General features: G+C 56.3%; 1 protein-coding gene across 1 annotated transcript in view; it reads right to left on the reverse strand.

Annotated features, from left to right (window-relative positions):
• Positions 1 to 1,403: 1,403 nt before the first annotated feature.
• The window catches only part of SLC16A2 (solute carrier family 16 member 2), a 46,575-nt gene continuing 23,326 nt past the window's right edge, over positions 1,404 to 24,652 (reverse strand). The window contains exons 2-6 of the mRNA XM_075435277.1: positions 18,262 to 18,406; positions 12,592 to 13,054; positions 11,854 to 11,997; positions 11,112 to 11,340; positions 1,404 to 9,459 (exon numbers count right to left, since the gene is read on the reverse strand). Of these exons, the coding sequence (XP_075291392.1) occupies positions 9,239 to 9,459; positions 11,112 to 11,340; positions 11,854 to 11,997; positions 12,592 to 13,054; positions 18,262 to 18,406 (1,202 nt within the window). The 3' untranslated portion in view covers positions 1,404 to 9,238. The remainder of the gene's footprint in view (positions 9,460 to 11,111; positions 11,341 to 11,853; positions 11,998 to 12,591; positions 13,055 to 18,261; positions 18,407 to 24,652) is intronic.

Consider the following 24,652-nt stretch of genomic DNA (forward strand, 5'->3'; position numbering starts at 1 on the left):
GCTCCAGGGGCCCGCATGGGGCTGGGGGGCCCAGCCAGCAGCAGGGATGAGCAGGGGGTCCCAGAGGGCACAGGCACAACCACACCTATGGAGAGAGCGAGCTATAGGTATGCATGTACACATATAGTTATTTATTTATACGGAGCTGGGCTGTGACGAGCTGGTGCTCCCGGGGGGCTCAGGCTCCCCCTCATTGCTGCTATGGGTGTCCCTCTTTCATCACACACCCCAGCACCCTCCCAGGTCCCCCCCTCCCCAAATCTGCAGCCGCCCCAAGAAGATCCTTGTAATATCAGGCTAATGTTGCTTTATTCGCTGCCTGTAAATGAAGCGCCGTGCGGCTCGGTGGCTTCCCGCGCTCGGGCACGGCGACGTTACCTCTCCTCGCTCTGTCCCTGCATGCTCGGCACGGAGTCCTCCGGAGGAGCTCGTCGCCGTAGTCTCATTCCCTTTGAATCGCTCTTTACCATCTCTTATCTCCTGGTGGGTCTCTTTAAAATAATATTTGCAGCTAATATCCCCAACTTGAAAAAGGGTTGAGATGCACATTAAAAGAAAAAAAAGCCTGAGCTATATAAAACTAATGCATATGGCAGCTTTCATCTAATATCAATTCATCTTTCATCTAATGTCAATTAAAGCACCTAGCGTAAACAAATCATTAATATAAAGCCCTTGATAAAAGCCTTGTTTTCAGTATCTCCCAGCCAGGGTAACTTCACTTCTGAATAACCATCCCCGGTCTGTCCTGCCCTCAACCCTCCCATAACTGCTTTTATTGACAGAAAAGATTAGCTCTCCCGTGACCAGCGCTAATACCCGGCAGGCCTCACCGTGCTGCCAACCTGCTGCCAGAAGGAAGAAATCACACTGGTAAATTAAAAAAAAGCCCTGGGGCTGCCCCTGCGCGAGAGCCCCCGCAGAGCAGAGACGCTGGCAAGCCCCGGAAGGTGCCGGTCGATCAAGCCAGACCCCAAACTACACCTGGAGGAAGGGAGGGGAAACCTGACGGGGTGGCTGGGGCTCACCCCGAGCACCGACACCCCTTTGGGCACCCAGACACTCCCCGGGATTTCCTTCTTCATGGCTTTGAGCTTTCGATGCCTCAGACAGGGACCATCCTCCACCCACGACACCAACTCCAGCTTCCACCCCTCCGCCTCGCGTCAGGAACCTCTTCTCTCCCCTTACGTACCAGGATCTCAGCGCAGCCTTTCCCCAGGGTGTACGAAAGACTTGAGAAAAATAATTCCTGTGTTCAGCTGCCACCTCTCCAGCCCCTTTTCCTTCAACATCCCAGGCCGGCGCGGGGCGGAGGGTCGGCAGCAGCCGGGAAAGCTGCCGCGGGACCAGCGCCCAGCCCCGGGGAGAGGAAACCTGGTGAAACACAGGCACGGATCGCCTTTTCTTTTTAAACTGTTTTTATTCTACACAATTTCTTTAAACAACATTCATAAAACATTAATTACAAAAATGTGCTAATATGGGGTAGGTGGGGGTTTGTTTTTTTTGTATACCAACAATCAGAAATTCACATTTTGAAAGGACAGTCATACTTTTAAGACACACATTCAAATACTTTACTTCCAGATACAAAATTTTCAGGGACTATAAATCACTTACAAGGAGCAGATGTCAAAAAAAAAAAAAAAAAGAATAATTAATAATTTTAGACTTCAGGCTCTGACTTCTGCAGCCAACTGAGCGGCTGCCTTCAGGCCGCTGGCTTTGCAGCCCCAGGCACCTCGCAGGATCCGGTTTTGGAAAAAAAAAAGGGGTTGCAAAGCTACCAGCGGTGCTCGCTGAGTCTTCCTAGCAGGTACCGACACCGCGAGGGCGAGCGTCCCCGGCACATCGGCAGGGCGAAGCGACGCGTCCCGCCCCGACAGCCCGCGGGGAGGATTCCCATCGGCGACGGGCGCAATGTCGACCGGAGAAAGGCACGGCGTTGGGACCCAGCGTGGCAGCAGGCTTGGAGGTCCTGCTTTCAAAACAAGCTCTAGCTCACGAATTACCCGAAATGGCCCGAATTCAAGCCTCCACCCCAGTGCTCTTCTGTGGAGTCGGTTCCAAAATCCACCCAGCCAAAAGCAAATATTTGGCTTCATCCTGCCGGAATTCAGGGCAGGGGAGGGAGAGCAGGGTAATTTCCTAACTGCCCTCAGCTTCCCCAAAGAAGTCCTGCCTCCTGCTTTCATGGGTTCGAGCAGCTGAAACGGGATATGCTGGGAAAGTTCAGGCCTCGAGAAGTCGTGTCCTTTTCGGGAAGAGGCGGATTGAATTCACTCGGCAGCCGGAGAACCCACCCGCGTTCAGGCGATCTGGCTGTCACCGACCAGCAGCGGAGCATCAATGCTACGGAAAAACCTGCTCCAGTAAGCAGCTCGTCTTACACGCCACGATTAAAAATGTACAAAAAAACCCCCCGAAGATTCATTCCTTAGTAAAATAGACGTGAAGTCTTGCCTCTAACGCTACGGTGAAGAGCTACGCTGGCCGTGACGCTCGGAGGTGGGCGCAGGGTGAGAGTTGGGAGGTATGTTAGAAAAAGAGAAGAAACTTTGGAGGTACGAAACCTCCTTCCAAAGCCATGTTTTGTAGAAAACGGGAGGGACCATGTGTCTTTCCTCTCCTGCCTGGGCTCTGCCGGGAGCGTGGCCCCAAGCCCCGTGCCGGTGGTTTGCAGCCACGTGGCACGGCCGTGGTGGGAAGAGACGCGGGGCCACTCACAGCATCCGTCCTTGGTGGGAGCACTTAGGGCATTGCAATGTTTGCGAAACTAAAACAACAAAACGCCCCCGAAAGGTCGCCAGGACTAAAGTCCACGGGCCCACCGTGCCAAGCTGATAAAGCGCCCGGAGCGATGCTCGCCCTGGGCTCACCCCCGCCGCCGCCCCGGGGCTTGGTCGCAAAGCCCACTCGGAGCTGCACGGGGATGGCAGCTCCATCCATCCCCACACCCGCTCTCCTTCCAAGGGCTCTCAAGAAGAAGGGAAACAGCTTTTGTTTCGGTTCGTTGCTTGCCAGCAGAGCCCCTCTACGGTGCCAAGTTTCATCCCCGTCTGGCATTATGCAGGGGATGACGGAGGAGTAATTAAGGAGCACTTGTTGATCACATCATCCTCCCTGAAGGTTACAAGGGTGGCTGAGATTTAAAAAGCCCCCAGAAGAGCTGCCGGATTGCGGGATTTTACGGCAAAAAGGTGACACCTCCGGTGGCAGAGGGGGCTGCTCGGCTTGGCTTGGCGAAGGAGCCAGGGCTTTCAAAGCCATTCCAGTTTTCTGCTTCCAGCTGGAATAGGAGAAGCTAACCCTGCCAGCGCGAAAATTACTGAAGCTAAAATAACCAAGGTAACCCCCAAACAAAACTCCGCTGGGTGCATGAAGGCCAGGTAACGGTTTGCAGTGAAGGATGGAGCTAAGCAAGGGGCTCAGTGCCTCCGTCCCCCGTGGCGTCCAGAGGATTTGCTCCAAGTTCACCTTCCTGCAGGTTGTGACTCTGAGGACTGTACGGATGCAGACGACAGCCAAGGTGGAAACCCACCCTAAGCCTTTTGAGATGCTGAACCAGAGTGATCTGAGCAAGTGCAGACAGAATCGTAGAATCATACAGGTTGGAAAAGACCTCCGAGATCATCAAGTCCAACCGCCAACGCAACACCCCCATGCCTGCCAAACCACATCTCAAAGTGCCACATCCACACGTGTTTTGAACCCCTGCAGGGATGGGGACTCCACCACTGCCCTGAGCAGCCTGGTCCAATGCTTTACAACTCTTTCAGTAAAGAGATTTTTTCCTAATATCCAACCTGAACCTCCCCATAGCACCAAATCAGACCGTCCCGAGCAAATCACTCAGTGCCAAAGTACCAATGCCAAAATCCATCACCGTGCAAAATGCTCCTGGGGCACTGTCACGCGCGGAAGGGCAGGAATGTCCTTGCCCAGCTGCAGGCCAGGAGCTCTCCCGGCTCTTCCGGACCAGGCAGCTCAGCCTGGAGGGTTACGGAGCTCCTCGACTGCCGACGTGGCCAAACTGGCAGCCCAAACCACCACGATGGTGGGAAACCGAGCCAAAACCGTCTTGAAACCGAGGGTCCCCAAACCCCACGGTACCGCAGCAGACCTGCAAAATCTCTCAAGCTTTGATGGCGATTGGGATGTGGCCTTCCCACCGCTCCCACAGCAGGGAAACGTTAGGAAACCTCAACCCCCAGCCAACGAGTGGCCAGAATTTGTTAAATTCGAGCTGTGTGACTTTTAGAAACACACAATTCCCCGGCCGCAGGACCTCAGGGCAAGGCACGCTGCACTGAAGCAGCTCCTGCAGATGGTTCTAGCTTTGTTTCACAACTCGAAAAAAAGCTCTAAGCCATGAATCACGGCACCTCCCGGGCAGCTCCCACGGCCGCTGCCCTGCCAGCCTTCCCATCGCCAGGGCAGCCCCAAAAAGCTGCAAACACAGCCACCCGCCTGCGCCCTTCCGTCCCTCAGCCAGAGCGAGAGGGGTTCAACCCGGTGCCTCGCTCTGCAGCAGGAATAAAAAAAAAAAAAAAGAGAAAAAGAATAAAAGGAGAAAAGACAACAAGTTGTTTCTGAACGCCCTCAAGCTAAAGATTTAGAAGAGCAGCCCCAGCCAGGCCCCGAGCAGGGCGCTGCCGGGACATGTCCCACGCTTGCTGTACACTTACATAAGGCTACGCACACCCGCAGCTCACCCAGCACCCCGGGTACGGGGCGAAGCTGCTCCCTCCCCGCTCCCTTCCATCCCTGTCCCATCCCCAAGGGACCCGAGCCCGAAAACGGCCGAGCCCAGAGTGCTGGGCTCCACCTTCCCCTCCCGGAGCAAGGGAGTGGGGCAGGAATCACAGCCCAGCACTTGCAGGGGAGGGAGAAGCTTCGGGTTTTTTTCTTAATTAGAAAACAGAGTACAAGGTAGTACTCTGCCCTTGCCCACCCAGAGGACGTGGGTGTTCTGGGCCAGGATGAGAACAAACCACAGAATCCCAGAATGGCAGGGGTTGGCAGGGACCTCTGAGGGTCACCCAGCCCAACCCCCTGCCCAAGCAGGGTCACCCACAGCAGGCTGCACAGCACCGCGTCCAGGCGGGTCTGGAATATCTCCAGAGAAGGAGACTCCACAGCCTCCCTGGGCAGCCTGGGGCAGGGCTCCGTCACCCTCAGAGGGAAGAAGTTCTTCCTCGGGTTCAGCTGGAACTTCCTCTGCCTCAGTTTGTGTCCGTTGCCCCTTGTCCTGTCGCTGGGCACCACTGGAAAGAGTCTGGCCCCGTCCTCCTGACCCCCACCCTGCAGATAGTGATCAGCATTTCTAAGGTCCCCTCTCAGCCTTGTCTTTTCCAGGCTGATCAAGCCCAGCTCCCTCAGCCTTTCCTCGGAGGAGAGATGCTCCAGTCCCCTCACCATCCTCGTAGCCCTCCGCTGGACTCTCTCCAGTAGCTCCTCCTCTTTCTTGAACTGGGGAGCCCAGAACTGGACACAGGACTGCAGATGGGGCCTCACCAGGGCAGAGCAGAGGGGGAGGAGAACCTCCCTCGACCTGCTGGCCACACTCCTCTTGATGCACCCCAGGATGCCACTGGCCTTCTTGGCAGCCAGGGCACACTGCTGGCTCATGGTCAACCTGTTGTCCACCAGCACTCCCAGTCCCTCTCCACAGAGCTACTCTCCAGCAGGTCAGCCCCAGCCTGTACTGGTGCATGGGGTTGTTCCTCCCCAGGTGCAGGACCCTGCACTTGCCCTTGTTGAACTCCATCAGGTTCCTGTCTGCCCAACTCTCCAGCCTGTCCAGGTCTCACTGGAGGGCAGCACAGCCTGCTGGTGTATCCACCCCTCCTTCCAGCTTTGTGTCATCAGCAAACTTGCTGAGGGTGCACTCATATGACCCATAGAAAGAAACAAGCAGGCTTTCAGGATGAAGCTTTTCGCTACAGGTAGGGACCCACCTGCCATCGCAGCACCAGGCTGCGGCAGGCTGAACGGACGCTTCCGCGACCAATGCCCTTTCTCCCCATTTACAGATGCTCAGAATGCTACGATCCCACGTCTGCAAAAATTCTTGCAAGCTGCTCGATACTCCCGGGACCAACCGGCCGCCCAGCAGCAGCCTTTGGCTGGCGAACCAACCCCCAGGTGCTCCCCTCCGTGTTGACAGAGCACTCCAACCTTTGCCCTTCCCGATCCCTTCTGTGTTTGCAGACAAGGCCAACCTTCCCTTGCTCGGGCTCCAACACAGAATCACAGAACCACATGTTGGTTGGGGTTGGAAGGGCCCTCTGTGGGTCACCCAGCCCAACCCCCTGCCCAAGCAGGGTCACCCACAGCAGGCTGCACAGGACCTTGTCTAGGCGGGTCTGGAATATCTCCAGAGAAGGAGACTCCACAGCCTCCCTGAGCAGCCTGGGCCAGGGCTCCGTCACCCTCAGAGGGAAGAAGTTCTTCCTCGGGTTCAGCTGGAACTTCCTCTGCTTCAGTTTGTAAACACGCCTCCCCCGCTGCGGAATTGGCCCTCATCTTGACCAAGCGCGGGATCTCGACCGGACAAAGATGCTGAGGATGTCTGGGAGGCCAGTACCAGACATTGGTCCGGGGTGGGATGAAGGGTGGAAGCTCAGGCGACCCATGAATGTGCCTCGTCACTCCCAGAAGGTCGATAATAAGAGCTGTGGGCAAAGACCAAAATTTAGGGTGGGGGATGAAGGTGGGTCCCACCATCCCTCCTGGGAAAAGCGCCAGCTCCGGCTGACACAGAGCGTCCAACGCCATCGCAGCATCAAGCACCCACTGCTCTGGATGCAGGCTCCTCCCGGGGCAAGGACCTCTGCAGGCAGGCGGAGCATTTAAGGCAAGTGGAAATCTGTTAGAAATTTGGGATTTGAACCATAAACCGCCTCGTGAGCCAGAGGTTTGGCTGCTGTGAAGCCTCACGCAAAGCCGGGTGCAGTTGTCTCAGGCCAGGCATGGGTTTGAGGCACCTCTGCTCATCCTCTTGCTGACCTGAAAAAGCTGCTCCTTGACTTTGAATCCCTCGAAATCTCTCCTTCGGGGCACATTAAGGTCAAAAATATGATTTAAAGAACGTCACTGAACTCCAGCGTGACTGAGAGCCCCACAGCTCACCAAAGGAGTTACGATGCCATCTATTTCTTCCCTTCCGCTGTCGGACGCCTTTGAAGATGCCCCACTGCCACCGTTCCCACCTGGAAAGCATAACTTTAACGCCCTGCCCTAGGCCAAGCCTGGCAGATCCCACCGGTGCCGGAGCAAGGGCACCGTGGTTCGGCTCCCACCGATGCCGGGTCTGTGCCCGCCCTGGCTCCCAACGCAGCTCCTGCTGCCTCCCAAACCAAGCGCGGGGTCAGCAGAGCCACCGCAGACCACCCAGCGCGGGCAGCGAAGGGCAGCAACAGTCACAGCAAAGCGTATCGAAGACAGAGACAAACGGACAGCTCGTTTTATAGCCAGAAACAGACACGTCACGACACACCAGTTCATTTTCCAGCTCGTTACAGGGACAGAAGGGCCACAAAGACCACGAGACCTTCGATCGCGTTGGCCAAACACGGATTAAACACAGGGCCGGGGGGGCATGCGGGATCCTGAACCTATGTACAAAGGTCCCACCGCGGCTTGCGGGAGCGCAGCCTCCGTGGAAACTGAGATTCCACAGCACAGATTTGCCTGGGCGCAAGGCACAAAGTCCCGTGCTCGCCCGGGGAGCGAGGGGTGACGCCCACGGCACACGTCCCTCCTAAAGGCAGGCGAACACAGTGAAAATCCGGTGAAGGAAGGGTCTGCACACAGGATAAACGCCAGCTGTGCTTCTTGCTGGGTTATTATTCCCAGGAAAAAGCACCCCAGTCCCAGCCGGCACGTTCTGGAGATGACGAATTTCTACGCAAGGCTGAGCTCTGCCTTCGTGGTGGGTACCCACAGGCTGTGCTGCCTGCTGGAGCCCCCTCCCTCTCCCCCCCCTCCCCGGGGATGGCACTGGCCCTGCACGGGCTGCGAGTTAAATGCTGCTGAGGCTTTCAAACCTTTTTGAAACACCGTTCCCTTGCCAATACTGACTCGTGGTTACTGCTACAAAATACACAACCGGCCCCCCAAAAAATGAGCAGCGGCACCCTGTGCCCGAGACGGCTGCATCTGCGGGTACCCCTGTGCCCGAGCCGGCTGCATCCCTGCATCCGCAGGTGCCCCCATGCCTGAGCCGGCTGCATCCCCGCATCCGCGGGTACCCCCGTGCCCGAGCCGGCTGCATGCCCGGGCGCAGGGAACCCATCTCCTGGTACGGAGCAGACCCACGGACACGTGGGTCTCTGTCCCAACCCTGCGCGCCTCGACGCCTCCGAAGCGCCCGTCTCGGCAGCTTGCCCACGGATTTCACCTTGCAGAGCTGGCCGCGGTGGGCTGCGCTGGGAGCTGCCCCTCTCTTTTGCACCTCCAAAGCCCAATCGTTAGTCGCCGGGTGAGAAAACGGAGGCAGAAAGTGGCCGAGGGACCTTGCTGGTCTTGTCCCTGTGTTTTTAAGGCATATTGTGCAGGAAAGGGGTGCTCCCGCATGGCTCTGTTCGATGACGGCGGCAGGATCGGAGCCGGACGAGCTCCCCATCGTCCCAGCTGCAGCTCCCTGGGTGCGTGGGAGCGCAGCGGGAAAGGAGGAGAGAAGATCGAAGTGGAAACTTGACGGCCATTTCTTCGGTTTGTGCGTCGGACGAAAGCAGCGTTTCCTCCTTCAGATCTGCCGGCTCCAAAACAGCCCCTGGCGCTGGACGGGGAGGGGGCTGTCGAGCTTGGAGGTGACACCAAGTGACACCGGAGGGAGGAGGAGGATGGACAGCCGCAAGGTTCAGCAAGCTCCTTCAGTGGCCTGCTTTAAAAAGGCATTTATTAGCTGTAAACCTCGGTCGTGATGTCTAGAAAACTGGGGAGAGGAGCGGGAGATCGATCAAGTTGGAATCCTGCTGAGACTTCTCTGTAGAAAAATGGTTGGGGGGGGGGGGGGAAGAAAAAAAAGAAGGTGGCTTTGAAATCAAAACTGTCTGGAAAATGAGCGTTTCTGCTAGTTAAGAGCCTTTAACTAGAAGAACTTCTCTGTGTTTTTCTTCCTTTACAAACATAGTGCATCTGCGATCATTGAGAATTACGGCCCGTCTAGAAAAGGACCTGTGCTTGGGCTACGGAGAGGCTGCTGGTGGCAAGACAGCGAGTGTCGGCGTTACACGTGTGCTTCGGAGGCAGGAGAGCCCGGCAGCAGCTCCCCGTTCACCACCGCCTCCGAGACCAGCATCTTGTCTTTGCCGGGGTCCAGGCGCTGCTTCTTCAGCATCCGCTGATGGACCAGCGGGACGACGGAGAGCACCAAGGCGCCGATGATGGGGGGGACTCCAGCAAAATAAAAGGCTGCGTCGTAATTCTCAAAATAATCATTGAGGTATCCTGAAAGAGAAGAATAACGGCGTTTCTAGCCACGTCGGTCTAAGGACCGACTTCTCTCCTCCCTCGAGTGAGAGTTGCGGCTTGCTTCAACGACCAGATCTGGGGAGATTGGGGGTTTTTCCAACAATCTTTTTTTTATCCCTGCATTTCTTGGGAGGTTTTACACCCTGGATTAAAGGATGTGCACAGCCAACACTGCGCAGCAGGGAAGCCAAGAAGGAAAGCCTCAGCCGTCCTGCCTGCTTCACCGGAACGGGACGCAAGCAGACACATCCCAAGCGATCCCAAACGCGAGCTGGGGCAGTGTTCAACAACCGAACACTTCAGGTGGCTCTTCCCAGCACCTTGCCCGCTAGGAGGTAATAGGAAAAGCAGGCAGGAGCTGCTCCTCTGCAGATTTCCTCCATCTGGAAGCCCTGCTTTGCTCCCGGATATTTTATCTGCACAGGGACGTCAGCTGAAGAATACACAATTATAGAACTGTGGTATATAGAATATCAGTTACAAACAATAACCAAGCCCTTAAAAACCAGTTCCCAGAATGACAGAATCCCAGAATGGTCGGGATTGGAAGGGACCTCTGTGGGTCACCCAATCCAAGGGTCTCCAAGTCTCCAAGGAGAACCTCCCTCGACCTGCTGGCCACACTCCTCCTCATGCACCCCAGGATCCCATTGGCCTTCTTGGCAGCCAGGGCACGCTGCTGGCTCATGGTCAATCTGTCGTCCCCCAGCACTCCCAGTCCCTCTCCACAGAGCTGCTCTCCAGCAGGTCAGCCCCAGCCCGTACTGGTGCATGGGGTTGTTCCTCCCCAGGTGCAGGACCCTGCACTTGCCCTTGTTGAACTTCACCAGGTTCTGCACATGCTACCTCGGCATGTTCTGACAAGCCAGGCATCCCCGGGCATAACGCACTGCCATGTATCAGCACTGGAAAACCCCTCAGAGTTTCCTCCTGTGTAGACACTTGCCTGGGGATTACATCCATGAAATGAGCCCCTTGACCCAGCCCGACGCAGGGTGTCCTGCCGCAGCACCCCACCAGCGAGACCTCTGCAACCCCCACGTTCCTTCACCGGGGCTTTCAACTGAATTTGGCTGCCAGAAGCAGAAAGACCCGAGGTGCTTGCCCAGCCTTAGCTTAGCGATTGCTAATGCAGACATTCTGCTGTTCAAGGGCCAGCTTTGGCCAAGTGTTCGCCGTTGAGGACGTTGTGGTTATTACTACGCTTAAACACATAGCCAAGTCTTGGGAAGACAGAGGCTCGGGTGTCTCCATCTCTAAATTTGATTCAGCAGCCCAGGGGCTGAACTTACTGGTTAACAATCAGTCCCCAGATATCTAAAAGGACTTTCAGAAAACTCGTATCTGCCAATTTTTAGCTCAGCTTCAAACAGAAATCAGTTAAATGTGCTCTTGGGTTGCTCTCACTGTTCCCCCACTGGTCACCTTTCACCAGCCCGGGAGGAAGGCCCTGAGATGCTACAGGATGTAGCACCTCTACTTCAACACCCATGCGACACGGTAAGCCAGAAAATTCAAAGCCATATGTCCTCTCTCACGCCAAAATATCACCATGGGCGAAAGCCGCTACAAGCATCTGCTCCCTCCCAACCAGCTGGGCCCAGGTCTGGCACCGTGGCGTCACCAACCTGCTATCGGCGTACCCGCAGTCATGGGTACGGCCATCAGCCCCATGAGGTACCCTATGGCCTGGGAGGCCTGCATGGGCCCCACCAGCTCGAAGGCGATGGGCGCCATGATGGTGGTGAAGAAGCCATCGCAAAGGCCGAGGAAGAGGCAGATGACAATGACGCCCTCGAAGCCTTGGCACTGGGGGATCATCATGCACAGGATGCCCAACAGCATGAAGGACGCAACCTGGGGAGACAGAAGCGGGCACGTCACTGGGGTGCAGGATGAGTGGGGACGGGCAGCAGGAAGCGTCATGAAGATGACACTGAACAGGTACACCACCCCACCCTCTGGACCCAGCACCGCCATCCATCCTCTGCTCTCGTCTCCGAAAGGCCCTCAAGAATAACCTTTTAAGAAGCTTTAGGAAGGATTAGCTGCTGGATTAGCTGCTAGATTTCAGCAGCTTGTTTTTCAAAAACCACAAGAAGGTGAGGGGGTGTCCAGCTGTTTGGGAAGAGTTGGGACCACAGAGTTAGATTGCTGAACGGACACCGAGACCTCAGGTCAAGTGTGTAACTTCTCTGTACACCTTCCTATAATAAATTTTCTTCCCCAACAGCAAACGACGGTGTTGGGTTGGATTTGCGACCTGTGGTTGACAGCTATTAAGCAGCGTGCCAATACTGACGTAGAGATGCCACCTCCTGATCCGCAGTGGTTAGCCAGCAGCTACGCGGAGCGCCGGACACAATGTACCTGCAGGTAAATCTTCTTCAGCCCAGGAATGCAGTCGCCAATGCGGCCTGAAACCAAGCGCCCCAGCCCTGACATGGCTCCGAGGCAAACCAGGAGGATCCAGTCCTTTTTGGTTTCTTGAAATCGCTTCTCCACGTATTTTACCTAGGATGGAGGGAAGGACGCAAGGACATGAATCCTCAGAATGTTAATCCCTCTCATACCCCAAAAAGGGACGCGACTTCCCACAGAGGGCTCGTGGCTTTGGGGGCGGTTGTGTGACCCTCATGGCTGCACCACGCTGACCTGCACACAACACCTAGAAACGTTCAAGGTCAGGTTGGACGGAGCTCTGAGCAACCTGATCCGGTTGAAGATGTCCCTGCTCATGGCAAAGGGTTGGACTAGAAGGCCTCTAAAGGTCCCTTCCAACCCAAACCATTCTACAATTCTACAATTCACCTCCACCCACCCTGAACCCAACAGCCCCCTCCTCTCCTGCTACTGATGCTTATCCTCAGGAGCCACGGGAAGCAACTGCTCTGCCCACCTTGGCACAGAGGACACACAAGAACATTAAAAACCTGTCTCCTCTCATCACTATTCCTGTTTACAGGACATGCCTGCAGCAGTTTCTTAACTTCAAGGCTTTTGCTGCCCATGTCCACCTTCCCACCTCCTCCTCGCTTGCACAGAGGAACCCTTTCATTCAGGGCAAATGGACCTCCCTCCCCTTCCCATCCCAGCCAAGGCCCTCACCAGGTTCATGTAAGGTACAAGATATCCCAGGACAGCCGTAGCAATCCCAAAGGCCCAAATCCGATAGGTCTTTCTCCGGAAAACCCTCAAGTTGAAATACTTGCGCGTCTGGGACCAGCACTGCTGCCGCTTGCTCCGGCTGCCCAGCTTGTCCTGCCCATCGTGATGAGAGTCACAAGAAGAGGGCAAGATGGGCCGATAGGTCAGGGACAAGAATATCTGGATGAACATTAAGGCACTGAGTACTTGGAAAGTATGCGCCAGCCCAATGGCCTTCCCCACCATCTTCAGGAAGAAGGGGAGCGGCACGGAGATGAGGCAGCTGCCGCCGGCCACGATGCCGTTGGCCAAGCCAAGGCGGCGCTTGAAGTAGTGACCAAGGATGACGAGCGAGGGCTGGAAGGCCAAGGAGCTGCCGCAGCCGAAGAGGATCCCGTACGTGAAATAACGAACTTCCAGAGACCTAGTGGGACAAAAAAAAAAAGCACATCGAGTTGGTTACGTTATGCAGAGGTAAGGAAGCCTTCTCCTCGCTTGTCCTGCAGAACCTGGAGTCGAGACCCTGGTCTTACATCCCACAGGTGCTACACAGACAGTCTGACCTCGAGGAGCTTATGCCCTGGCCAAAGCGAGGATTATCCTCATTTCACAGATGGCACGTTAAATCTCCAGGAAAACGAAGTCTAGCTGGGGAGCGCTTTCTGCACAGAGGAGAACGCAGCAGCCAACCTGCCCTCCTTGGGAAGCTGACCTAACTTCAATGGTTTTTGAATTACAGCAAGAAAGACTTTCTAAGGTAGGTAACGTGGGTTATTTTTAGCTAGAAATCCATCTTTTTTTCCCACTGAAAGGACTAATTGAAAATATGCTGCACCCAGTGTTTGAAAGCAGAAGGCACCAACCCTGCTGGTTAGTAGGCACTTAGGAAGGGAACATTGCGTTTCTGCCCAGGCTCCAGGCTGGGTAATTAAGTTCTTCTTCTTTAAGCTCCTCTGGGAGCTTCAATTAGACAGTCAATGGATCTCACTTGTACTTTACATCGGTGGCTGCACTCGAGGAGGGAGTGAAGTGGCCGCTCTACAGGACAGGTGGAAAGTCCTAAGAGCCCTTGGAAGGAGCCGTTTCCCAATTGCCAGCCCAGTTTCCCCAACAGAAGCAGTGGAGAAAGGAGCCTAAATTTAGGTGGTGCAAACAACACGCTGTGTTTCTCTCCAGGTGAAGGATTTTTTCTTCATACCCGTTCAATACATTCAGCTGCAAAAGTCTGCCATGAAATACCGCACGGGAGGAGAGCACGATGGGCTATGAGGATGATGGGGGGACTGGAGCATCTCTCCTACGAGGAGAGGCTGAGGGAGCTGGGCTTGTTCAGCCTGGAGAAGAGAAGGCTGAGAGGGGACCTTAGAAATGCCTCTAAATATCTGCAGGGTGGGGGTCAGGAGGATGGGGCCAAGCTCTTTCCAGTGGTGCCCAGTGACAGGACAAGGGGCAATGGGCACAAACTGAAGCAGAGGAAGCTCCAGCTGAACATGAGGAAGAACTTCTTCCCTCTGAGGGTGACGGAGCCCTGGCCCAGGCTGCCCAGGGAGGCTGTGGAGTCTCCTTCTCTGGAGATATTCCAGACCCGCCTGGACGCGGTGCTGTGCATCCTGCTCTGGGTGACCCTGCTTGGGCAGGGGGTTGGACTGGGTGACCCACAGAGGGCCCTGCCAACCCCGACCGTTCTGGGATTCTGTGATGGGAACGTTTGGGCAGCTCCCCAGGCAAAGCGATGCTGCACAAATGGCGTCTTTACTCCAACACTCCAAGAGACTCCTGCAAAACACTGAGTGCTGCTCGTGAAGCGAGAAGACAGCAGCCCAGATCTAAGGGCGCAGTTTGAAGCTGAGAAAACATTTACAGGCACATCATTTCTTCCATTACACGCTCGTCTCTTTAGCTAGCCAAGCAGAAAGCAGAATGTGCTTGCTGTACCCAACGGCTCAAAGACAAATGACTCTCATGAAAGGCAATTTCCAGCTCCTCCAGCATGAAGCCACATCAGAACCCCGCCTCTGCAGGAGCCAGGCAAGCAGCTGGGCTGTCTCCGACCTCCCACGCACCAGCCCTGGCCATCTCAGCTGGGTCACACCAGCTTTGGTACTGCAGCTAAGCTGACGTGTTGGATAAGTGGAGGCAAATGCCACGGTTCCCATCTGCTCCCCGTTGATGCAAAGACACTTCTGGATGAGCAGGGGGTCCTTTCAGCCACGCTTCTTAGCCAGAATTTCCCACCCCGCTCGCTGGGAATCAGCCAGCTGCTCTCCGTTGGGAAGGGCAGCATCGTCTCCCTCGGATAACGAGGTCTCCCACGGATAACGACGTCTCCTGGGACAGGAGGTCTCTCTCCGACGGCTGCCTCTCACTTCCAGCTCACAACCAGAATGGCCCTGGCTCAGCCTCGCTGGCAGAGGTTTGGGGGATTTTTCACTGCAGGAGAAACTGGGCAGAAACTGCAGAGGGGAAGGAGAAGCAGATGAAAAGGGACTCCAACCCCACCACAGAACACTTCATGGTGCAGGAGAGGAGGGAAGGAGAGGCAGATGAAAAGGGACTCCAACCCCACCACAGAACACTTCATGGTGCAGGAGAGGAGGGCTGGGAGGGCACTGGGGGGCATATGAAGACAGCCCCATTGAACTGGCCACCATCTCCCGTTCCTCACACTAAAACATCCATTCCTAAAACTGGAGGGAAGGTGAAGTCTTCACGCAACTGGGATTTCTCTCTTCTCGAGGGCGCAAAAGATCTGTGCTGGCTCATGCTGGAGATGCCCCGGTGCAAGGCAGCAAAGTGAGGAAAACCTTTGCCTTGACCCCATCCCGAAAACTTCAGCCTTCCCCAGAGCTCCACATTTCAGCGTACTTTGCTTATTTAGTGGTTTTCTCACAAAACTCCCAATATTTTGAGAGCAGGAGGCACTGGGAGCTGGGCACTGGGGTCCTGCTGGGCAGGCTCAGTGCCCAAGTGGGTTGTTGGATCTGCTCTGTGCGGTGCTGGGAACAGCTGCTCCTCTGTTCGGACAAAGCAAACCCATTTTAGAGAAACCAGGAGACAAAATGTTGATCAGCCTTGATCCAGCCCTGCCTGAGCCCACCGAACCCAGGCTGCGGCTCCTTCTACAGCAGCAGCTCAGGAACGGCAGCTCCCTCTGCACCGGTGCTGGGGGGGTCACCTCCATCCGCGGGGAGCTGGCCAAAGGGGGGACCAAAACCAAAACCAACCCACCACTTTCTCCGTTGTTCTGGGTGAGCAGGAGCCGCTAGCTCTGAATTTTGGGACAGAAATGGGACTTCTGCCATGCAGATGGAGCACTGCCAAATCCCGCAGCCCCGCTGCTCTTCCTCCGGCTCGGCCGTGCCTTCTGTCTCCCTTAATCACAGAATCCCAGAATGGTCGGGGTTGGAAGGGACCTCTGTGGGTCACCCAGTCCAACCCTCCTGCCGAAGCAGGGTCACCTACAGTAGGCTGTAGAGGACCTTGTCCAGGCGGGTCTTGAGTATCTCCAGAGAAGGAGACTCCACAGCCTCCCTGGGCAGCCTGTGCCAGTGCTCTGTCACCCTCAGAGGGAAGAAGTTCTTCCTCCTGTTCAGCTGGAGCTTCCTCTGCTTCAGTTTGTGCCCGTTGCCCCTTGTCCTGTCGCTGGGCACCACTGAACAGAGCTTGGCTCCATCCTCCTGACACCCACCCTGCAGATATTTGTAAGTATATCTTAGGTCCCTTCTCAGCCTTCTCTTCTCCAGGCTGAACAAGCCCAGCTCCTTCAGCCTCACCTCGTAGGAGAGATGTTCCAGTCCCCTCACCATCCTCGTAGCCCTCTGCTGGACTCTCTCCAGTAGCTCCTCATCTTTCTTGAACTGGGGAGCCCAGAACTGGTCAGAGTACTCCAGATGGGGCCTCACCAGGGCAGTGTAGAGGGGTAGGAGAACCTCCCTCGCCCTGCTGCCCACACTCCTCTTGATGCACCCCAGGATCCCATTGGCCTTCTTGGCAGCCAGGGCACACTGCTGGCTCATGGTCAATCTGTTGTCCACCAGCACTCCCAGTCCCTCTCCACAGAGCTGCTCTCCAGCAGGTCCACCCCAAGCCTGTACTGATGCATGGGGTTGTTCCTCCCCAGGTGCAGGACCCTTAAAAGGCAGCCAAAGGAACGCAAACTGAAAGGGGGGGGCAGGAAACGAGGATTTGAGCTCTGGAGCTCTCCTGGAGGTAATATTCTTCTCTGCCTGTACCGTTTGGTTTTCTGTTCTAAGCCCAACACAACAAGCCACTGGCAGCGACGTGGTCCCAAGAGCTCTTTTTCCTTCGCACAAACATTTTACAGCGGGGGCGGGAAAAGGCCAAGCTTTGTTGATCAGAAGGAAAGCAAGGTTACACGGGAAGCGCCTGCGACCTGCGCTGCCAGGAGCCCGGGCACACCATCCCTCAGGACCAACCGCACTTTCTCCGATTCCTATTCCCTTCTGCAATACAAAGGGGTGGCATCAGCGGAGGAAGCCGCAGAGGGTGGTTCCCTCCACACCGCTGCCTGAGGTGGTTTTAGCATCCCAAGTGCCCCAGCTGCATCGGTCCCAGTCCCCGGGGCTGTGCCAGGAGGCTCGGACGCTGCCCGTGCTGGGGACCCATCACACAGCGCGAACGCACGGGGAACCAGGGCCGGGGCGAGCACCAGGGTCTCGCTGGCTGGGGTAGAAGAGAGCTGGCGTCCCACCGCCCTGCACGGGCAGGGTGGGCAGGGAGGAGCACAGCGCCGGCGAGTCGCCCCTGGGAACCTAGCATGTATTTGCTTTAAAAAAAACCTCACTTCTTGCAGCGTTTTAATTAAAACAACATTGATTTTCACTGAAATCCAACCCACGGCAATGTTTTTATTCGGACAAGCTGGGGCAAACGATGCGTCGGAGGCTGCCTCAGAGACTGCTTTCAAGCGCCGCATAAAGGACCTCAGAGATGACCTCTTTTTGCTTCCACAAAGACGCAAACATCTCGGGCTGGAAAGATTCTCCCGTCGAATCGGCTACACCCGCCATCCAAACGCACGTCGGTGAGCGCCCGCCAGCAGCGATCCATGGCGCGGGACCAGCTGCGGCGAGCGCTGCCGCGACGCCGGAGCCGGCACGGGAACAGCACGAACCGCTCCAAACCCCGCCTGCCTCCCCTCCCTGGCTGCCCTGCACGGAAACTCCCTCTTGCCAAGTGTAACCCATCAAATATTATTTTAAGCATCAATTTACGCTCGGTACCCAACGTGAAACCGGTTGCAAAGCAGTCCGGCTTTGTCCACACGCGTCTCTCTGGAGCTGCCCGCAAGAGGCGCGCCAACTCCTCGCTGCCTGGTTTAAAGATCAAATGAAGGACCCGAGGGCTGAAATCCCATAAAAGCAAGAAGTTCCTTGCTCAGGTGAAATTCACTCTCATGTTCTGCAAGGTCAAAAGAGCGACTTGGTTCAACGTGGAGAGAAACGGGCTGCGCGCGCATGGGCTGTCACGATGCCAGGAGACCTCTCATCTGGGTGGAAACCAGCTGCCTTGCCCCAAAAGGCAGCAGCAGTGTGTAGGTTGAGGGGGTTGCAGGGAACAGCGAGGAAGAGGAGCTGGCCGAGGAGCCCGACGGCCCCCCTGCAGCCTTACTTGGTGAAGGAGCTGGAGAGGAGTCCGATGAAGGCGATGGTAGCTCCCGAGGCTGCCGTCGTCCTGCAGCCCATCCGGTCGGTGAAGATGCTGACGATGGGAGAGCAGAAGAAAATCATGCCCATGGCCAAGGAGCCGACCCATGCTAGGGAGAGAGAGAGAAGAAAGGCGATGGTCATGGGGGGACATCACATCAAACAGGGGCTGGGAGGGGAACCACCAGGGACTGAGTCCAGCTCTGAAGGCGGTCCCGGCAGAGAGGCAGCCCCATCACACCATTAATGAACAGTGCAGCGTCTGGCTGTTTGCCCATGTGATGGAGGCACGGCCAGGTTTTGCTTTTACCCCCCCTCCGCAGGGTTCCTACGTGTCCTAGGGAGGGCACCGAGCTTTCAACGCTATTTTCTAACGGCCCTTGGTGTGCAGGTAATGATGCCGCTGCCGGAGGGGACATCTCCACGGCCAACCCCCCCTGCGCTCCCCAGAGCCCTCTGCTCCCCGGCTTCGGCTGCGAAGAGTTTCAGATCCTGAGCTACGGCTCTGCATTTTCAGGTACCACACTCACACCCTGCTGCTCCCCACTCCCCCGGGCCAGGACCACCCCACCTCGCCCCACGTGCCGCGGGGATTGCTCGTTGCCGCTGAGCTGATGGGAGACACCGGGGTTGTGCCATGCCCGAGTGGGACCGGGGTCTCACGGCTCCTTCCAGCCCACCTCCGGAGAACACCGCTGCCTGCCTGCCTGTCTTTTTTTCAGACACTTTTATTATTCACAGATGATTTCGGCCCGTTGTCTTCTCCCTGCCCTCCACCTTCTCTCTGAAATGGCTTCTGCGACTGTTTCGGGGGAGGAAAGGCAGGCTTTCAAGAAAAGCAATGTGGGAAGGAAAAAAAAAAAATCCCAGCCTGCCAGCTGTGAGGAGAAGCGAGAGGTCCCCTCGGCAGGGCAGGACGGACGGACAAGGGGTCCCCAGCCCTACCCGGCACCCAAGTGGGGGGACCTCCTGGAGCATCTCCCACCTTCCAGCACCAGCTCTGGGCTGCCGAGTGCAACCCCATGGCACGTGCTCCTTGCTTTCTTTCATTCCTTTTTTTGGGGGTTGGCTGGGGTTTTTTTTGGCACCCACTCTGCAAACCCTTTGAGCGCGGCCCCGCACGGTAACACCCCGTCCTTCCAGAGCCGTGAGATTTTCAGAAAATAGCCAGGTCTCTATTAAAAGCAAATCACGACGAATATAACAGCCTCTCCAACCTCTGCCTTTCCAAAAAGGACCACACAAAGAAGCCCTCGCCAGCCTGGGAAGGACTGACCCTTCCAAATTAATTAGCGGTTCGCAAGGACCCAATTTACTCCGGAGTCTTCCCGAATAAAGGCAGAGCGGAGCAATAAGCAGCAAAGCAAGGGCCGCGCGGGAACCTCGCCGGGCTCTCGTCTTGACACCGGGCAAAATGCAAGAGGGTGAGGGAGGGGGAGCGGACCCCCCCCCCCCGCTCTCCAGCTAATTTTCTTGGTCAGAAACACAAGGCACAGTGTGATGGAAGTCATCCTCCCAGCATCAGGTGGCACGGCTCCAAAGAGCCGTCCAAACCGTCGCCAAGAGGGGCTGAGGGGCGGGAGCAAAGCCAAGATGGGAAAGGCTCGTTAAATCGGATAATGCACTTCCAGCAATGTTCCTTCTACTCCAGCCAAGGCAGTAAAACGTTAGATGGCCCCGTCATGTTTGAAGTTTGTTATTTTTGGAAACTGCTTTAAGAAACGCGGAAATAAAAGCAGAAAGCAAAGTATTAAATTTAAAGGGCCAGATTCTGATCTTAATAACCTGGAGATTTACATGCAAATAAGCAGTATCAATCCCTGGCCCCAGAAACGCACGCTCACCTGCGGAGATCAAAGCAAACCCAGGGCAAGAGCCTCAGCAACGGGGGCTTAAAAGCTCCTCCAGCTTTGGGTTTGGAAAAAGGAGATATCGCTCAATTAAAACCGGTAAACACACAAAGAGAGTCCCGTGGCAAATTGCTCTACCTTAGAGAAAGAGCTTACCACAAGCAATGAATAAAAATAGGCTGGGGGAAGAACATCCAGTTAAAATTAGTAAGAACAATAGCCTCACTTCCAGAGCGGGGTTTTGTCTTCCCAGCGAAGCCCCGGGAAGCTGGGAGGGCTGGGCGAGCTCCAGCGCCGGGAGGAAACCTCCGCAAAATCTGGGGGCAGGAGAAAGCCGCCTCGGCCCCGGCTCCGGTCCCAGCGTGATTCCCACCACAACAGCCCCCGGAGAGCGGGGTTGAACCTTTTGCGCCCCTGTTTTATCCCCAGCGCGACGCCGGTGATCTCCTTCCACCTGGGTCAGGGCAAGGCTGGTGGAAAGCCATGGGAGAAAACCATGGGTTGGGAAAAAAAAGTGGGGTTGAGGTGAAGCGTAGCCCCAAACTTTCCCCCTCCGGACATGGGGCCGGAGAGCCTGGATCTGCTCCAAGGGATGAAGGGTTTATTTCTGGCAGTCCGTGTAACGCGGTATTGAAGTTTCTCCTGGACTTTGCTGGACATGGAGAGCAGAGGCAGCCATTCCTCTGGCGGAAACCAGACAGGGCTCCACCAGCCTGAGTCAGGGCTTCCCTTCAGCAGCTCCTCCGACGCTGGAGAAGTTATGACTTGATTCAAAGCCCACAGGAAAAGGAAAGAAAAAAAAAGGGGAATCTTTGTTTCTGCTTTCCATTGGGTTTGGACGAGATGGTTAATTCCTAGCCCGGCCACACCTCTGTGGCTGATAACCCGGGCGAGATATTGAAGCACACAGACAAGCCCCTACAAGAGGCACGAAGCCTTATCAGCGGCGCAGTGCCATCAAGCAGCGCCTAAAAAGAAACGATGGACTGAATCCAGCTGAGGACAGGGCTGGAAGGAGCTCAAGAGCTGCGCAGAACTTGGACAGAGTCGGGTTAAGACTTGAAGAAGGCGCCGCGAGCCCAACCGCCTCCGGGGAGGACCAGCCGAAGGGGCTGGCTTTGGAGCTGCCATGGCAGGACCTGGCTGGCGATGGCCGAGAAACCCCCTCTCCAAGGGATGCCTTCACAGCAACAGCAAATGCTTCAGAAACCACTTTTTAGGTTAAAAAAAAAAAAAGGGCATTTAAAGCACTGTCCCTTTGCGAAGAGGAGTGAAGACGACTTCTGCTTTGGGGGCTGGCAATATTAGAGGTGGCTCAACGCGTGCTGTCCCTCCCCGATGGCCACCTCTCTGCTGGCCCTGCGAGTTACGACGAGGCCAGCCACATCCATGCCCCCCTGCTTCCACCCACACCCCTCCTGCAGAGCAGCTCGGGAGCCGTGACCCCCCCGGGTGCAGGCACCCCGCTCCTCGCTCCGGCAGGGACAGCAGCAGCCCAAGTTGCCACCCAAGCCCAGGCCACCTGCAGCCCTGGCTTCCTTCAGAGCTGATGGGACCTTCCTGGGGATGCTGTGGGGTATGGGAAGAGCCCAGCATGGGGCTGGTGCCCCTTTGCTGGAGCAGAGGGGTTGACCAAGGAGAGCATCCCTCCAGCAGCCCTCGCACAGTGCAATCGTACAGTGGGTAAAGCTCCAGCTAAAGCTCCCCAGATTGCTCCTTCCAACCTTGATGTCCCACAAAGACAGCCAAACTGCTAGTCCATGGCAGGTCCAAAGGAAAGTTGTTGAAGATCTCCAAAGGGAACAGTGACACAGTGGTGCAGGAGATGTGGGTTAACATGGCCAAGCCAAGCTGTCCTCCCCGGCACCGCTCACCCTGGGCTCAAGAAGGAGTCAAAACCAGGGAGCTGACCCATTTGCCCACCAGCCCAACATCATCAAGCTGTGCCCACGCTGGAGGAGCTCTGGGACCAGGCGTGCCTCAGCCACCAGGTCCTCCTCCTGCCAGTGGGTGACAACGCTGCTGGGGACCCTGTGGCAGAGGAGGGCTGGCACGTGGGGGTCAGGATGTGCAACGGGCCTGGCCATGCTGAGGGGCCAGTTGGGGCTGGGAGCACCATGGAACATCTTGTGCATGGCAGCGAGAGGTGGGCAGGGCCCCCGGGGTCAGTCCAGGTGGGGTCCCACATTCTGGACACCAGATCAGCTGGCTTTCCAGCAAGGCCATCCCAAAAAGATGAAAAGCTCCTTCCCTGCCAGTATTTGTCTGAGCAGAAAAATATCTCTGGGCGCCGCGGAGCAGGATGGTGAGAAACAACCGGAGAAGACATCACCGCTCTGAGATGCAGATGCAACCCCCCCGGTATTTAGGTCATTGTTCCTAAAAACCTCATTAAAAAAAAAACAGACTGCATAGCACTTGTGGCCGAGCCTATTTGTTCCTTTAAAAACGACTCTCCAGGGAGAGAGAGAAGGAAGGGACGTCGCTCTCGGCCGTGCTTCCCCGCTGACCCAAATACCCCGGGCTGGAAGGGATCAAGGGCCAGGAGGTGACCTCAGATCCGTCGCCGGAGGAAGTGTCTTCCCTCGCTTCCCGCGGCTTCTCCTGCTCCTGCTTGCGCCGCGCGGCCGGGACAGGGCGGCTGCCAGAGGGGATGCGGACACGCTGCGGAGGGTCACCTTCCCCGGGCTCTGGGCATTTCTCGGAGGAGACGTGGGGCAGCCAAAGATAATTCGCCTCCATCTCCCCATCTGCACCGCTCCTCCAAGCCATAAAGAATTTCTGGGCTCGTGTTTTCTGGGCGCTGGAGAGCTCTGCTGGCGCGACAAACCTCGTCACACAGCTCCAAAGCCCTTCGCAGCCCTACCTGGCTCCCTTCTCGGGTGGCCTTGGGAGCCCAAGCAACCCGGTGGCCCCGCTCACGCAGACACGGCGGGGAAGCGGGCGGCTGCAACCGCGCATCTGCAGTGACAACGAAGCAGCCGTTCCATCCCGTGCCCTGACAAAGCAATCTGCGTCATCCTCGCTCAAAGCAAAGCCCGAAACGCTCGCAACCGCTCAGCCCCACGAGCTCATCACCCCCCGCCAAGCGAGGACCTCCCGGGGAGGCTGGGGCAAGGCTTAAAGCAAGGCAGACCCGAAGTCGCATCCGAGGAGGCCACTGCGACGCACGGCGGGAAGGGAAACCAAGCGGAAGAGCAGCTGAGCGAAGCTGAGGAGCAGCTGAGGGAAGCTGAGGAGCAGCCGAGCGAAGCTGAGGAGCAGCTGGGCTCCTCCGGACGGGAGGTGGTGGTGGGGCGGCGCGGTGGCAGCCGCTGCCCATCACGTGCAGCTCAAAGCCAGCTAAACTCCTTAATTGTATAGCCAGCCTTGCTCGGTACCAATACCCCAAAGCTTCAGAACAAAGTCCTCCTTTATCAGGTTTGGCTGACTCCTCCCTCCCTTCTTTCAGAAACAGCTCTGTAACAGCCTGAAAATTGGAATAAATTGAATTATTCCGAGGAATTATTCAAGGCCAGGTCTGATGAAAGACCCTTTCAGTGTCAGGAGGATGGGGCCAAGCTCTTTTCAGTGGTGCCCAGCGACAGGACAAGGGGCAACGGGCACAAACTGAAGCAGAGGAAGCTCCAGCTGAACAGGAGGAAGAACTTCTTCCCTCTGAGGGTGACGGAGCCCTGGCCCAGGCTGCCCAGGGAGGTTGTGGGGTCTCCTTCTCTGGAGATATTCAAGACCAGCCTGGACAAGGTCCTCTACAGCCTGCTGTGGGTGATCCTGCTTCGGCAGGAGGGTTGGACTAGATGACCCACAGAGGGCCCTTCCAACCCCCACCATTCTGGGATTCTGTGATTCTGTCTTGTTCGTGGTGCTATTGGGACAGACTAAGGAAAAACGCAAATGTCACAGGAGAAGTGGCAGCTACCGTCATCTCGGCCATGACCGTGGACAACGCAACAGCTTCTCGGAGGCCAGATCCAGCACGCGGCCATCCAGTCTTTGTCACAGGAGACTTCAAAAATCAATTTTTAACTGGTTCAGGAGTCCAGGGCAGTGGAGCGGAGCAGACTGGGAACGTACTTTGCTTTAGAAAAACCACCACATCTCTCCCGATCGGGCCTCTCGGCCTTCCCTCGCTCTCAAGGACGCAGCGGACTTTCAAGGGATGATGCCCAGGCCACCTCCTGTGACCACGAAGTGACAGATATCAGCTTATGTGAGAGAAAAGTCCCAATATTAGCTGCCCTGTGGCCATGTTAAGTGGAGATGGAGACCGACCTGTGGTTCTGCTTGGCGAGCAACAGGCGTGGAGAGTTCGCCTGAGGTTCACGCGCTGAACAGCTCGGGGGAACTCAGCCCCAGCCACATTTTGCATCGTTTCATTCCAAAACGATAAAATCCGACCCCGGTTAGAGCAAAATGGCATTCGAGCTTGTGTCTGAGCTGCATCACGTCCTCCCTGTCTGCAGCCCAGCTCCCGCTCGGCCTCGGAGGCTCCAGAGCTGGTCCAGA

The sequence above is a fragment of the Opisthocomus hoazin genome, chromosome 14 (assembly GCF_030867145.1).
Source record: "Opisthocomus hoazin isolate bOpiHoa1 chromosome 14, bOpiHoa1.hap1, whole genome shotgun sequence".
Lineage (NCBI taxonomy): Eukaryota > Metazoa > Chordata > Aves > Opisthocomiformes > Opisthocomidae > Opisthocomus > Opisthocomus hoazin.